We start from the raw sequence: 12,228 nt of genomic DNA, 5'->3' as shown, positions 1-12,228 counted from the left end.
CCGCGTCCGCGCAGCCGGGCTCCACCCGGAGCGCGAGCGCCGAGGCGCCGCTACCCCGCAAACCGGGAAGCGTGGGAGCCGACGCGGGGGCTCCCCGCTAACCCTTCCGGCTTCCTCGAGCGCCGCGCGCACTCCGGTTCCGTCACCGCGCGGGCCCGGCCCCGGGTGTGTCCCGGCGCGCGGCCGGAGGCGGCCGGTGAGTGCCGCGCGCGGGGCCCGGGGCCGGGCCTGGGCGGCTGGGCCTGGAGGCTCCGGGAAGCGGTGTCGCGGAGAGCACGGGTGGTGTGGCCGCGGGGGCGGGGACGCTGGCTGCGGGGGGCCGGGTGGGGGTGGGGGGCAGGCTGGTCCTGGGGCTGCGCGGTCGGCGGGGGGGGGGGGGAGGGTGGTCTCGGGGTGCGTCCCCGCCACCAGCTCAGGACCCGAGTTGCGTTCCGCTCCCCTCTCGGCTCAGCCGGGCGACCGGGGTGTCCCCGGTGCTTGCCGTGTGCCGGTCACCGGTCCAAGCGTTTTTCCACCTGGACCGACTCCTCTTATCCTCGCGTTAACCCCGTGACATGCACTGTTCTTCCCCCCATGTTGCAGATGAGGAAACTGAGGCACGGAGATGAAGCACCTTCCAGGACGTTACAGATCTTGTGAGTAGAAGTCCCCATTTTGTGGTTCCGACGGTGACGGTTCGTACTTGAATATGGTAGTTTATTAATTGGTGGAGGTATTGACAAATTCTGTGCATCGAATCGTGTGATCTGCTATTATTTTGAGCCGATTTCCCCGAACGCTGTTGCCTGAAGACCATCTTGCAGTCGGTCTCGGGACTTCGCCCCGTTCTAGGGTTGAACCGAGGCTGCCCAGGCCCTCGTGCCGATTCCTTTGCGCGCTGGCAAAGGCTCCAGCAAGCAGTCCAGCTGAAATACTACAAAACAGAGCACCTGGAGAAGAGCTGTTCCAGAACCTTCTGAACCTGCTTCCTTCCGAATGACATAAATTTTTAACACTGAAGGGAGCAGAGCTAAGCGAGCCTTCTTACTGGATTCCAAGTTGATTGTAAGAAGAAGTGGCATGGGCAGAAGAATTTCGGAGGGTTAGGGTAACAGGAGGTGGCCAGCGCTGGGAAGATTGGGGCGCTTGTGACTGCTCTGCTTGAGAAAAGGATTTGGAAGGGATGCAGGATCCATAAAGCAGGGAGGTGATCCAGAAAAGGAGAGGATGAGGAAGGAAGGAGGAAAAGAGAAAATGGGAGGCGACTTCCCACACTATGGTCGAGAAATCCCTTGGAGGGAAATCTGGGTAAGGGCATGGCCCTAACCTTGGGGAGATCCAATGACTTGCCCTCTCTGAAATCTGGGGGTTCCTCCCTGAGACTTGGGTCACACAGCCCAGTCATGCCTTGGTGTGCATCCTCCAAAGCCGGGATCTGTCCAGGCTCTAGAGCAGCAGCTGCTGGAGGGGACCTCACCAGTTCTCTGAGAGCAACTTCCCTTTCTTATTTATTTTTTAATGTTTATTCATTTTGAAAGAGAGGGACAGAGCACAAGCAGGGGTGGGGTGGAGAAAGAGGGGGACACAGAATCCGAAGCACGCTCCAGGCTCTGAGCTGTCAGCACAGAGCCCGACGTGGAGCTTGAACTCACGAACCGCGAGATCATGACCTGAGCCGAAGTTGGATGCTCAACCGACTGAGCCACCCGGGTGCCCCTGAGAGCAACTTCCCTTAAGTGTGCACCAGCACAGTTTTAAAATTACTTCATTTGAGGTATGTCTCCTTATGTTGTGTCTGATATTCCTTATTATAAATGCTTTGCTACCTTTTAACTTGTAACATTAACAGAAGCTTTGTGAGAAAAGCAGGTAGTGGTTACACCGTTTTACAGTGTGGGACCAGATCTTCAGGAAGGCGAGTGACCCGCCCAGGGATGCACAGCCCTGTGATGGTGGAGCGGTGGCAGCTGCCTTCTGTATTGATCCCCAGGAGGAAGTAAGAGACTGCCGTCGCTCACACCCTCGTGTGAGGAAATTGACAGAGAGGCCGGATTATATGCCTCCATTCACCTAGAGAGTTTAGGAAGAGTTTAGGCTTGGCCCAGATCCATCTCCTTTACCTTTGGTCGTTAAAGAATTAGGGACTTAAGGTCAGACATCCGTGTTTACTGTCCTGTTTCTGTATCTGGGAGGAGGAAGGATTGCTTTTAGGCATTTGTTTTACCTCGTAACCCTTAAGGTTGCGTTCAGCTAGCCAGATGCGGTCACTGCTAGACCAGTGGTTCTGGCTGCCCAGGATAAGACCTCTGCCAGCTTTGCTTTTAGACAAACAGAAAGCCAGGAGGAAGTAGAAGAGGGAAAGGCAGCTGTCTGTCCTACTAGAAGAGCTATAGCCCATGTAAGGGAAGGATTCTTTTCTGAACGTCTGGCATCTCACCAAGCAGGGGATACATTTATTTCTCTTTTCAAGAACTTCCTTCAGGTGACTCTGCCCAATTTTGCCCCGGATGGGACTCGCCATTGTTGGCCTGCCGACCGCCCTTAATGTCTCGCTCTCCACTCCTTTGCTCTGTTTCGTCATTAGGTGATTGAAGAACACAGCCTCTTGGCCTGTTTCTTGAATGGTTTCATCTGACTCATGGACCTTAGGCTCTCACATTTCTCTGGTGCTTTGAAAAAGACAAGGTTCATTCTAGTCTCATCCCCTTAGTCTCGGCAGACAGCGTCCCTTAGCGTTTGGGACCTAAAATTAAACTCCAGGAATCCGGGACCTTTGGACCAAAATCAAGTCTAACATCTTCATTTGACATATGGAGAGACATAAAACCAGATTGGCGGTTTTCCCCAGGTTTTTATATAGCTACCAACAGAGCTATGACCAAATTCCAGATTACCTGGTGAGTGCTTACCCCACAGGGCTTCCATCTGGTATTTTGCCGATTCCCGCCAAGGATGCCACCTGCACTGTGGGCCGGCAGATTTGATCCTCAGGCTGCAGGGTTAGGGCTTGAGCGTGCTTGGGACTTCCTGCAGCCTCTCAGGGTGATCACCTTTTAGAGGCAGGCACTCTCTAAACCTCCATGGTGCTCTGCGGTCAGGGTCATGCTGGTATCCTGGTATCTGTGGAGGTTAGTTTCTTGGCCATTCAGGGGCCACAGGAGTAAAAAGTGCAACTGAGGCATTCCTCTTTAGCGAGTCTGAGTCTAGCATTTATCACTTGGCCTTGGGCCAATTACTTAACCTCTCTGTACCTCAAATTCTTCCTGTGTTGTATTGTGGGAATAATCGTAGTATCCCTCTCACTGATGGGAGGCATAAATGAGTCAACATTCATAAAAATGCTTACAATAAGCAGACACAAAAGACCTCAAGAGCTTCCAAGTTAAGTTGCTTTTTTAAAAAAAAATTTTTTAAATGCCTTAGTTTTGAGAGAGTGAGAGCGTGCACGCAAGTAGGGGGAGGTGCAGAGACAGAAGGAGACACAGAATCCAAAGCAGGCTCCAGACTCTGAGCTGTCAGCATAGAGCCCGACGCAGGGCTTGAACTCACAAGCCGGGAGATCGTGACCTGAGCCAAAGTCAGACATTTAACCGACTGAGCCACCCAGGCGCTCCAAATTCCTTTTTTTAATGTAGAAACGTTCCCCAATGGGGTTTCTATGTATCGGTCACACACGCCACATATACAAACATAAAATGCATGGTACAGTTACACGTGTAGTGAGCTTATTTGAAATGCCAAAACAACTACATTTGGCGACACTTGTACTACCGGAATAAATGAATTGATTCATAGATGCCCTGATATAACACTGGCTCCTTTTACCAATTGCCAAGGTATTAGTGAGTGTGAGGGAGACACTTGACCTCAAACTGGCCATCTCCTTTGAATTCTGTCCTAGTTCTTTCTCTGTTCAGGATATTCTGTTTACTTTAGATAGCCTATGTTTGCATGGTTCTAAGAAAATTTATAAAGATCTTCAAATTTCAGATCTTCCTGGTTGAGGGGAAAACCTTAAACAAATCCCCCCAAACCTAAACATTTTCTCAACAGTGTCTCTTCTCCATGATGGACTATAATATGTAATAACGTGGTAACATTCCACTATGGACAGAAGTCCCATTTCCACATCACCTTTGTGGCCGTGCGGGTGCTCTCATATGTTTAAGGGCTTCTGCTGGGGACAAGGACTTGGCTTTAGCGGCTTTGTAATTTACCTGCTGTGACACACACGTGCAACTGTTACCATTTTCGTTCCATTTCACTAGAGAAGTATTTCTCCTCCTTTCAGACCTACCATCCCCTTCATCATCCTGAAGTAAAACTTACAAATAATAGTAGTGACCTATAGATGTAACTTCCAAAATATCAACACATTACCTATGATATAAAGGAAAGTAACTTGTTAGGATAGTACTATTTCAGCACTTAAAGGCTGGACGAAGGAGATGGCAGCATCTATAGAATCACTGTGAATATAACAGCTACAAATACAATCCGGTAAACGAATGTCATATCTGTGAATTCAATACCGTGAGTGGTTTGATTTTCCTGGAATGCTGAACACTTCCTAATATCCAAAGAAAAAGAAGTGTATTTCCTTAATTTTCCAATATATATCAAAGCTGTGCAAAATATTTTGTATCTGTATGTAAAGCAGCGTTAGGTAACTATTAACTTTTTTGAAAGTCTCACAGGATCAGGAACATTTTTTGTTTTGCAGGAATGCCCATCATCCCTGACCTGCACTAAATTCCAATAGCACTATCCAGTCAACGGGACAGTGAAAAAGAAAAAAACCAAAAACCAAAAACTCTCACTGATTCCCCAAACTTTCCCGAGGAGGGTTACTGTAATAAGAGAGAGAAGTAGCAGTGAACCGCCAACAAAGTAATGCTAGAGTAGCTAAAGGGTCTGGGCCGCAAGACTGCAGGCCAGCCGGCCCGCCAGCAGGGGGGCAAAGTCCGGTTAAGGGAGGAGACATCAGGTATGTAACTGGATTTGTGCCGCAAGGATCAAAAAGAGTTAGCCTCTTATTCCACCTGGTGGTAGGGCTTCCGTGTTCCCTGTTTCCAGCTGAAAGGCAGGTTTTTGGCAAAGCTGGATACAGACGGCATCATCACACTGCCCTCGAGGCTCACCCTGCATGACTTCTTGGTGGATGTCCTCCATTCACCTTCCCATCTGGGAGGTTCCTGGTCTACGAGAAAGGAAATACCTGTGAAACCAGATCATCTCCTAACCCGGCAGATGTGTGAGCAGAAGCATTAGGGGGAACGTTACACAGTTTGCAGCCTGTTGTCAAGCACAGGGGCTCCAGATGAGTCCACGAGAGAATGGCTTAAAGAAAAAGCTTCAGTGGGGAAACTTGGGAGTCCAGAGATGGGGGAGAAGAAAAGGCGCAGATTCCCACATTCTCCCATTTTCCCAGCAGGAAGGTTGTGGCAGCCGGGGTGCCCCGCCGGTCACTCGGCACAGGTCAGCGTCCCGGGAGAGGGCCTTGCCGCTCTTCCCTTACTAGCCAGTGTAAGCACAGCCCTGTCGGTGGGGGGTAAATAGACCGCTTGGTGCCAGGCAGTCTGTGGGGTGCCGGCTGTTTAACAGGGTGCGTCTGAGAAGCTAGCCGCCTAGTACCTGGGAGCCTTGAGATCCTTGGGAAGTGCCGGCCCTGCCGGCAGCAGGAAGTCTGTGGGAGGCTGAGCTTATGTTCTAGACCCTCCTACGTGAGGAATGTCGGGTGGGGGGGAGGCTGGTTTCAGCCAGCACATTTCTCAGGCCACTTAGAGTAGGTTTCTAAAGTTCTTTGGGGACAGTTCTACTTGTTGAGTTATAAGAACTTACTAAATACAAATGTCTGGGCCCCATATCATACCTGCTAGGCCTGAGGCAAAGCCAAGATATCTCGAGCAACAAGCTCTAGAAGGGATTCTGATGTGGCTGTGTATAACCTTTTGGAGCCCAGTTTTACTCCTGTCACACAGCCGTTTTCGCCAGCCCCTCCTGCCACAGCCTCTGAAAGTTGGCAGTGTCTTTTCTGTACATCGAAGCATTAAGACCGAGCTCTGACTAGCCCTGTGTTACATCATTTCCCATCAGCAGGAATCCCAGCATGTGAACTGCACGTGGTCATTCGGTCGGAGGGAGGACAGCGGTGGATGCTGGATCTTCAGTGACCGAAAATCCCTGTCTAGGTGAGTGATATCATTGAAAAGACCACCAATGTGATACTTAGGAGACGTCGGTTCTAATCTAAGCTCTTGTAATTCGCCAGGTGACTGAAGCTACCCAGTCTGCTTTCTGTTTGTCAGATGTGAGCTGGCCTAGATGACCTCTGTGGAGATGAACCCGGATGGTCTCGGGTAGTAGACTTGCTCAGAACACCTAACCGGTTGGAGGGAGGGCTGGGGGACCTGTGGCGGTGGCAGTGCTGTAGTTACTTAAATCCTGTTGTCTCTCAGGGCCAAGAAAATGATTGCATCCGCGCTTGATAGAGTCGTCCTGCACTTTTTGCTTTTTCAGAGGGGGTCTCTTCTACACTGAGTCTGTTCTCACCCCTTCCCTTCTTCCCATTTACTACCACTCGTCGGCTACAGTAACTAACAGCTCATTTTCCTTTCGAAGCCCTGCTCTCCGCTCATCAGCTGGTCTACCGGCTCATTTCCATTTTTTTGGCTCAGCATAGTACCCACCTCCCTCCCCGTTTCTTGATGTCTCTGTGCTCACATGCCTATTATAGGATCTCGGCCTGCTATCTCTTCTGCCCCTGTGCACTTCCCTTCAACTGTCCCTTTTTATTTTCTCCCCACTGAAAGCTGGCACTAGGTGTGAATTGCAAATTTGCTGTCTTTTTTTTTTTTTTCCTAATGGCTTCTTTCCCTTGGTCTCCACACTAGAGGCAGGTGAGGCAGGTGACGTTTGCACTTTAAATGTCTTCCAGAAAAGGAGATTTGAACTGAGCCAAAGCATCAACACCAATCAGGCTATTGCTGAAGAATAGAGTTTTCAGGGTCAGCAATGGAAGGTTTCAGAGGGAAGACTGCCCAAGGTCGTACGAATGAAGAAGCCTGTAAAAGTGGGGGCCGGCTGTCAAGGCAGACAAAATGTCCCGTACGGAAGACATCTTCTTTTGGGAAAACAGCGATCAGAAAAGTGTCAGTGACCCTCAAGGAAATTTTCACGAGGGAGAGAGGTCCCGAATCTAGTGAATTTAGCCCAAGCTCAGAAGTTAATACCCAGCAGAAAACTCCAGAGGGAGCTAGATCCCCCATATCTAGGAAACACTTGGAAGACAATTCAGACTTAATTAAACACCACAAACTCTTCCCACAGAAGAAACCCTGTAAATGCAGTGAATGTGGCAAAGCCTTCAGTTACCAGTCAGACCTTACGGTCCACATTAGAACTCATGGTGGAGAAAAGCCTTTTGAATGCCACGAGTGTGGGAAAACCTTCAGCCGAAGCACACACCTTCTCGAACATCAGAGAACTCACACTGGAGAGAAGCCGTATGAATGCGGTGAGTGTGGAACGGCTTTCAGCCGGAGTACTCACCTTAGTCTACACCGGAGGATCCACACGGGAGAGAAACCGTACGAATGCGGTGCGTGCGGAAAAGCCTTTAGCCGAAGCACTAACCTCGGTCAGCATCAGCGAACTCACACCCAAGAAAGACCTTACGAATGTAACGAGTGCGGGAAAGCCTTCGGTGACCGGTCAACCGTAATTCAGCATCAGCGCATACACACCGGCGAGAACCCATACGCGTGTCGCGAATGCGGGAGAGCTTTCGGCTGGATCTCCTCCCTCGTTGAGCACCAGAGGACGCACACCGGGGACAACCCCTACGCGCGCAGCAGCTGCGGGAAGGTGTTCAGCAGAAGCTCGTCCCTTAGCGAACACCAGAGGATCCACACCGGAGAAAAGCCCCATGAGTGTGGACAGTGCGGGAAGGGCTTCGGTCGGAGCTCCTCCCTCATCATGCACCAGAGGACTCACACGAGAGAGAAGCCGTACAAATGTAACGACTGTGGGAAAGCCTTCAGTCAGAGTTCAACTCTCATCAGACATCAGCAGCTTCACGCGAAAGGGTAATACCTGAGCTCTCGTTGATGGCAGCGTAAGAGCACACAGCGTGACTTCCTGTCGCTACACGTCTTGGAAGCCCCCCTCTCTTCTAGCTGGCCAGAAGCCGATTTCAAGTTAGCCTTCCTGCCTTCCTTCCTTGATGCTCAAAGGACTGATCAAGACAAGGGGATGACTTTCAGAAGCCAACACGTTCCATCCCCTATTCTGGAGGACTCCAGACTTAGAGTATAGACCTCCTACCTGACACCTTGTATTTGCTCACTTTATCTGTTCCGCAGGGCTTGGCTCCCTGAACAGTCAGTGAACCTTCTGTTTCCCGCCCACGTCAGCCCCTTTACTTAAGAGGAAATCCTGTGTGTGTGTGCGTGTGTTTGAGAGAGAGAGAGACAGAGAGAGAGATGCTGGCTCTAGTCACAGAAGAGAAGGAGCTGGCTTCAGAACAGGACAAAACACTCCCACCGGTTTGGTGATAATAGCATTGAGGCAAATTCAGTCCCTCATCTCATAAGGACAGATTTTTCTCTTAAACCTTTTTTGCTGTAGCGTATTTTCCTCAAAGTATAAACCATGGTTCTACTAATGTGCTTAGTTAATCGTAGTAGTATTTTATCTCTTCCTTACCAAGAATGTCCTGACACTTAACGTTTAATTTTTCCATTATTTAGAAAAAATGCTGCCCTAGTTTTTAAATTTTTCTTTTGTTTACAGACTTCATGAAGCTTCGGCCCTCTGGCCCTAATGCTCACTGATCCTGTAGAGCTGATCTCTCAAGGACAAATTCAGTGCCTATTTCTTAGTCTTTTTCCTACTTGACATTTGCAGAATTGGCACTTTTGGCCACTCTTAGGCCTTAACATTTGGGCTTCTGCTGGGATCCAAGATTGTGTGCTGATCCACACTTTCCCTACCTCCCAACATTCTCTGATTAACAGTGATGAGCTCTATAACTTTGGGCAAGAATTAGACCAGAATAGTCTCATTTTATCGGGCCATAATACTTGAGGTTATTCAATGAGGTTGCAAGCTTCTTGAAGACACAAACCTTTCTTTAGATCCTTTTAAAGCATCCAAAGTGCTGAGCAGTCCCTAAATGCCCTGTGATTATTGCCCGCCTTATCCCAGGTAATCAGTTGGCTAGGTTTTATCTGAAATGGCTTACGAGTTGATTTCTCTCTCTGTTCTTAACTGCTGCTGCCGGGGCCCCAGGAGTTTGGGCCCAGATTGTGAGAGTAAACACCATTGCCCTTGTCTCCCTGTCTCCCACTCGATGCCTGACTAAACAATCACCTTGTCTGAAGAGTCCTCAGTTCTCATTGTCCCTGGGAAAAAGGTCAAACTGTAACTTCAAGGCCTTCCACAGTTAGGTCCATTTCCTTATTTTCCATTACTGCCGGGTATCCGTGGGCAGACCTGTCCTTTGTCTCTACCACACCCTCTGTTCACACTTGGCTTCTTTTCAGACTATTCTGTGGCACCCTTTTACACTTCCTGCTTTCTTCCTTGTGTCTCCGGAAATCCTATCCACACTCAAGTCTGCCCCCACTGACACTTCTAGTTCCCCACCTGAGAAGTTCTTTGCAGAAGGGGCACCTGCGGGGCACCTGGGTGGCTCAGTCGGTTGAGCGTCCGACTTCGGCTCAGGTCATGATCTCACAGTCTGTGGGTTTGAGCCCCGCATCAGGCTCTGCTGACCGCTTGCTCAGAGCCTGGAGCCTGCTTCAGATTCTGTGTGTCCTCTCTCTGCCCCTCCCCCCCTCCCCCGCTCACGCTTTGTCTCACTCTGTTTCTCAAAAATAGATAAATGTAAAAAAAAAAAATTAAAAAAAAAAAAAAAAAAAAAGAAGGGGCACCTGGGTGGCTCAGTCGGTTGAGTGTCTGACTTCGGCTCAGGTCATGATATCATGGTTCGTGAGATTGAGACCTGTGGCCGGCTCTGTGCTGACAGCTCAGAGTCTGAAGTCTGCTTCAGATTCTGTGTCTCTCTCTCTCTGCCCCTCCCCCACTCACACTCTCTCTCAAAAATAAACATTAAAAAAGAAGTCCTTTGCAGTGATGGTTTGCGTGTATTTTCCTACATTACACACTTTCTTATTCTGTTCTCAGATCCTTTCAGGTGCTTTTCCATAAACTTTTGAAGTTAGAAATTGTCTTAAATCTCTTAGAAGCCCCATCTAACACATGGTACGATGCAGGTCTGCACTCTGGTTTTAATCTAAACCAGGAGGGTTTAATTTAATAGTGCAGTGTCTTTAGTCTTTTGACTGATGAGATGACCTCACAAATATTTTGGTCCTTTTTTGTCCTACTTTGAATTATGTAAATTCACTCTTGGGACTAAGTGTCCTTTAGAGCTCTGGGATGCTGGCGTCTTGGCTTTCCATCTCATGGGACTGTTGTAAGGAACAAATGAAATGAGTTTATTCATGTAAAGTGATGAAAACAGTGGCTGACAAAGTAAGCGCTCAATAAATGCTAATTGTTATCATTCTACTGCTTCACATTGGCCTGTAGCCTTTCATTTCATCCCCTGCAGGGTCTGTAAGTCCATTACCAGAAATGGAAGCCTGGGATCACCATCCATTAGACTAGGAGACATTTCTTCTAACCTCAGTAATAGGCAAGAGCCGTCTGTTATATTACAACTCTATTATGTATCAAAAAGGACTCAAGATAGCTTACAACATATGATAAAAATAGAAAAACAAACATACAAATCAGCATTAGGGAAAGGAGAAAGCCTGGAAGACCAAGATCAGGACAACTTTTGACATGCTTGAGTCATCCAGATAGGGATACAAACTGAGCATTCTGGCAACTAACGTGAGTAAAGTGAGTAGAGCATTTGCTTACTTAGTATTTGGAAAGAAAAAAAAAAGTCCATTCCAAGGAAAACAAACCTTTCCTAATAGATTTAAGATGCATTTCTCCATTGGTCTGCATGTAATTATACATTTGGTAACAAAAAAAATGAAAACCAACATATTCTCCGCAGCACCTAGCATATAGTAGGTTCTCCAGTGAATAGTTCATAGTGGGGGCTCAGAAGGGTAGGGGTGGAGTGGGGTTAGAAGGAGCAGAGCACAGAATGCTTGGATAATCACATAATAACTGGGTGCTAGAAGAAAAGATCTTTTCACACATTTGAGTCCTTTAATTGCTTACATAATGGGATGAAAAAAATTGAAGTTTACAGATGTTACATAACTTACCAAGGACCAGGACTGGGCCCCTTAAGCTGGCCCCTGGCATGGTCTGGAGAAAGAGCCGTAAGGAAAGGCATAGAGATGGGAAAGCCCTGTTTGTCCCAGTAGATGAGCTGGACTGTGGCAGGAAGCTCAATGAAGTGCAAATGAGAAGCTTGACTTAGAACTGGGTACCTCGATGATGGCACCCTGGGGTCCTAGATTGTGTTTGGGTTTAATAAAGGAACTACAGGAGGTTACTGATCGTATCGTGCTAATCAGGTGTGGTTTCAGGGGGAAGGACTAATTCTGGAGAGGAGACAGGATGGTCTGGCAATGAGAGAGAGGGCAGTCAGAAACGAGGTGGGAGGCTGGACTGTAAGGGCAGTGGTTTCGGGACTCGGAGAGGGCCGGTTGTTGGAAGACACGGTGCCCAGATCCGGGCGACGAAGAAGAGCCGGAGGTTCCGTTCCTTAATTGCTCTTAATTTTCACGAAAGCTACCGGCACCTGCAGGGAGGGGTTCTGATCTGCCGTCCGCAGGTAGCCAATGAACAACACGTTAAATGCCGACCGTCTGACAGTGATTACCTTGCGTCTTTTTGAAGAAGTGAATGTGGAACCAGAAACGTCTGGGATGTCCCGTGGGGAGGTCAAGTCAGAAGGGAAGAGTGATCACTGGGAGGGCCGGTGCTCACTGCGAGCGACTCGACTCATGGAAGCCCCGCCCCAGGAACGTGCGCCTCACGCGGCGCGCACGTGCCAGCAGGCAGCGCGGGCCCCTCGTTCCCGCGCGCCCCGCGTTCCGACGCGCTGCGGCCCTTCCCGGCCTCCGTCGGCGGCGAGCCAGGCGCGCGGCGGTTCCCCGACGTGGGCGCGACGGCCGCTCCCGGAGCCTGCGGACGCGGCCGGGCCCAGGCTTCCGCGTCCCTGCGTCCTGCGGGCGCTCCCGGCGACGCGGGCCCCTACCCTCCCCAGGCCCC

General features: G+C 49.5%; 1 protein-coding gene across 6 annotated transcripts; it reads left to right on the top strand.

Moving 5' to 3' along the window:
* Positions 1–9,657, top strand: ZNF391 (zinc finger protein 391). 6 transcript variants are annotated; one of them, XM_042937582.1, is made up of 5 exons: positions 1–196; positions 583–635; positions 5,414–5,457; positions 6,079–6,170; positions 6,917–9,657. In XM_042937582.1, exon 5 carries the CDS (start codon positions 6,994–6,996, stop codon positions 8,068–8,070), a length of 1,077 nt encoding a protein of 358 aa, XP_042793516.1. In that variant the 5' UTR covers positions 1–196; positions 583–635; positions 5,414–5,457; positions 6,079–6,170; positions 6,917–6,993; the 3' UTR covers positions 8,071–9,657. The 6 variants fall into 6 exon arrangements, with proteins under 6 accessions (XP_042793516.1, XP_042793515.1, XP_042793514.1 ...); XM_042937581.1 differs by lacking the exon at positions 5,414–5,457; XM_042937580.1 differs by lacking the exon at positions 5,414–5,457 and having other exon boundaries at positions 6,076–6,170.
* Positions 9,658–12,228: the final 2,571 nt, after the last annotated feature.

The sequence above is a fragment of the Panthera leo genome, chromosome B2, assembly GCF_018350215.1.
Source record: "Panthera leo isolate Ple1 chromosome B2, P.leo_Ple1_pat1.1, whole genome shotgun sequence".
NCBI lineage: Eukaryota > Metazoa > Chordata > Mammalia > Carnivora > Felidae > Panthera > Panthera leo.
Note: the sequence above shows the minus strand (reverse complement) of the source record. Positions and strands in the feature narration are given on the sequence as shown.